Source organism: Propithecus coquereli, unplaced genomic scaffold, assembly GCF_000956105.1.
Source record: "Propithecus coquereli isolate 6110/MARCELLA unplaced genomic scaffold, Pcoq_1.0 Scaffold312, whole genome shotgun sequence".
Taxonomy (NCBI): Eukaryota; Metazoa; Chordata; class Mammalia; order Primates; family Indriidae; genus Propithecus; species Propithecus coquereli.
The window spans coordinates 1,367,093-1,370,663 of record NW_012148753.1 but is presented as its reverse complement, the minus strand read 5'-3'; the positions used below and the strand labels follow the sequence as shown (position 1 = coordinate 1,370,663).

Sequence of the window (3,571 nt, the reverse complement as noted above, 5' to 3'; positions counted from 1 at the left end):
TGGAAGAAAGAAAGAAAGGATGGGGAGAGGGAATAGCTTAACAGTATTTCATCTTTTCCTCCCAGGGATTTTAACCATCATTTCTTAATTTGTCCTGGTTTATAGCTTAATTCAACATAATAATAAAAATTGAATATAGTAAAAAATTGAGCATTTAGTAATACATAACTTAATTTTTTTCCATTTAGTGAAATGGAATAGCAATATTTATCAAGACAAATGCTTCCACGATGGTTTAGCTTTTATTGTGTTATTTATTTTCATCTCATTTTCTTTTCTTATACTAAGTTGTAAGTTGGTTAGATTTATTCACAGAAATATATTCTACATAAACTCTCCTTATAACTTTATTAATTTCTTAGATTCTGATAGATATTTCACTCTGCAATCAATTTATCTGATTATTTATACAAGTAGTCCATATATGATAGTCTTTGAAAATGCAATTTTGATTCTATCCGTGACTATTAAATGTGTAATACTTAAAAAGCACACCACTGTTCAGAGACTGACTTGTCTGAATCTTATTTTTCATTTATATACTAGAGAAATTAAAATACATTTTTGAACTCTGTTCAGTGTACACTATTAAATCTTTTGATATTTACATAACTTTTATTTAAGCCTGACTATAATTATTTAAAATCATCTAGATCAAGAAAAGGGAGCTCTGGTATCGATTACAGTAAATGTAGAAAATCACAAAATAATTTTATTTTTATTTCACTTTGTGTTTACATAAATTTGCAGCTAATATGCTACACTGGCTCAACTTTGTTAAAGGCATTGTGAAAGTTGTACTGAAATCATGAATCAGTAGCTGCTAGAAAAAAAATGTTTTTAATCTTCCATATTCTGCCTAATTTAAGTAACACCAGTTTCATTGAGAATAATGGTATTGTAGGATGTTTTATCTGAATGCATACTTTAGAAATCTGTTAAACTTGCTTATTTTATGGCTAAGGAAGTTTATTCTTAGAAAAATTATATGAACAGTTCCAAATTACACAGAGATTTAATATATGGCATGACCTAGAATCCAGGTCCCTCGATGCCCAATATAGTGCTTTTCCCACAACACCTCAGCATTTGGTTTGTAGACTGCACCAGAGTGTACTTGATTCCTCTCTTTGATAATCTTTCAAAAGAGAAATAATTTAATAGTTTTGTTTAAAAACATATTCCCGAAGGTAGTGCAAGGGCAAGGCAGTCCTTGGCACTTAGCCGAAACTTTTTTCAAATGCAAACACCAAAACCTTGCCCTTCCCCTTCTTGGGCATACCCCATCACAGGCAACGTAACGGGGGACCCAGCAGACAGAAGCAAATGATTTCTGCCTCAAGCCAATCTGGAACACGTGACAATGAAGACATTTTTGTTAATCAATATTATAAATGGTAGAGGTGAAAAAGTAAACTCGGTAAGAACAAAACTGAAGGTTTTTTCTTGTTGTATTACTATCTTTATCATCCCTTTGTTTTATACTTAATAGAAGACACCTATTTCAGTCAAATATTTAGAACTTGCTCGTCCTCCATTTTAAACAGTCATATTATCTACCAGGCTTTTAAAGAAACTATCATAAGAAGACATATTTTTAAACCCATAAATATACTTTATCTCTGTTAAGTTATATATAAATAAACATTCTTTTAAGAGAAAAGGGAGATTTAAAAAAAAAAAAACAAGATAGTTCTTGTCATAACAGTAAACTTTTTCCACAGCAACAACTCTATATTGGTTCAACTTCTGGGGTTGCCCAGCTCCCTTTACATCGATGTGATATTTACGGGAAAGCCTGTGCCGAGTGCTGCCTCGCCAGAGACCCTTACTGTGCCTGGGATGGCTCTTCGTGCTCTCGCTATTTTCCCACTGCAAAGAGGTAGGAAAAATATTAAAAATAAAGAAAATGTCTGCTAGTTACCTTACCTGATTCCATTTTTGGAACTGCTTTCTTCAAATAAGTACATCGTCTTTTACTGATGAATTAAAAGAGGTTTGTGGGCAGGCAGTGGGGATTGTATTTTTTCCCCTAAAATAGTCAAAACAATTAGAAAAATGTATAAGAAGGAAGGGGTACTCAATGTAGTAGAGCAGATGGTTTTACTAAATTACTGAAGGAAATTTAAGACAACACAATAATATCCTTTAATGTTTACACTTGGAAATTATACGCTTTTGCAACTTCCTTTTACATGAGGGGGAAACTGAGGGCTAAAGTCACAGAGAAAGTCATGAACAGAATCTTGACTGAGCTTTGTGACTTTGACCAAAATGCTCTGCTGTCCAAAAATGCTCTTCTGTTTTTACCAGCAACATTCTATCTTGTTTTTAAATTTTAATAAGGCAATTTATACCCTAGATGAACAGAAAATTTTCAGAGAAAGGAATTTATTTTTCTTTAGAGTATTACAGAGTGCACAGGGACTCGATTGTGAAAAGACAAGAAGAATTTATTTCTAGTTTTAAAAATATCACATTTTTGTATGTGATATATGTAATGTTGGTTAACGTCCCAAAATATATCTTTATTTGTTCCAAAAAATTTAAATGCCACTCTGTTATCATAGTTGTAGTGTTTGAACTTGAAATATAAAACCATGTAATAAAATATCCATCTTTCTATACATATGCTTATACATATATCTTAAGTATACTCTTGATAATACTTAGAAGTACTTTTCTGGACATGTTTGAATAAAGGTTGCTCAGATATACCTAGGAATTGTATAAAACAATACATTCACATGAAATATAACTATAAGTTACTATATATGAGATTAAATGCATTAGAAATGTACATTTGATCATTTAATATAGTGTTATTTTGAGAAGATGCAGTTACAATACAAAGTGAACTTGGTTTGCTTTTGCTTCAAAAAATAAAAACACTTCCTTCATTTGACAAAATAGCCACCTCAACATATCCTCTACCACTCACTGAAGGCTACTTTTCTGTATTGATATTTACCAGACTTTAGGAAACGAGCAATGATTGATGAAAGTAATATACAGTATCTCATTAATATCGGCCTAAAAATTCATGGCATGTACATAAACCTATTAAAACATAAAATAGAAACTAGCCTTATCAAGGCATTGCATTTTAAGAGCAATATAATCTTTTTATTATAGCTAATGTTTTCAAAGAAGCTGTGAATGTGGATTTTTTATAGCTAGTGAGGTATATTCTATAACATTTGGATAATTTTGAAAGTTTGGAAAAAAATATTAGGGGAAAGTAATGGCCCTAGTATCTACTTAAATTTTTTCATTACACACTTTAGATATCATTGATTGAGTGTAAAATTATCTACAGCTTAAATCTATCATATAATCAGTACATGTGGATTAAAACACAATATCTTGTTAATATTAAATGGAAATGTTACTAACTCATACCATATAAAAAATACGCATAATTTTCTTAAGCATTCAACGTTCAGAATTGACATAACGTGTTTAGATGACTTTCATATAGCCATTAATTTTGTTGGGATTTTAAATTTAAAATAAAAACTTAGTGTGTAGATAATGTCTATTGATTAAAGAAACTGTGGATTGTTTAATA

At 30.7% G+C, this 3,571-nt stretch overlaps 1 protein-coding gene across 1 annotated transcript in view; it reads left to right on the top strand.

Moving 5' to 3' along the window:
• Window positions 1-3,571, top strand: part of SEMA3A (sema domain, immunoglobulin domain (Ig), short basic domain, secreted, (semaphorin) 3A) — a 257,094-nt gene that overhangs the window by 232,602 nt on the left and 20,921 nt on the right. Inside the window, exon 14 of the mRNA XM_012650120.1 lies at window positions 1,725-1,882. Within this exon, the coding sequence (XP_012505574.1) occupies window positions 1,725-1,882 (158 nt within the window). The remainder of the gene's footprint in view (window positions 1-1,724; window positions 1,883-3,571) is intronic.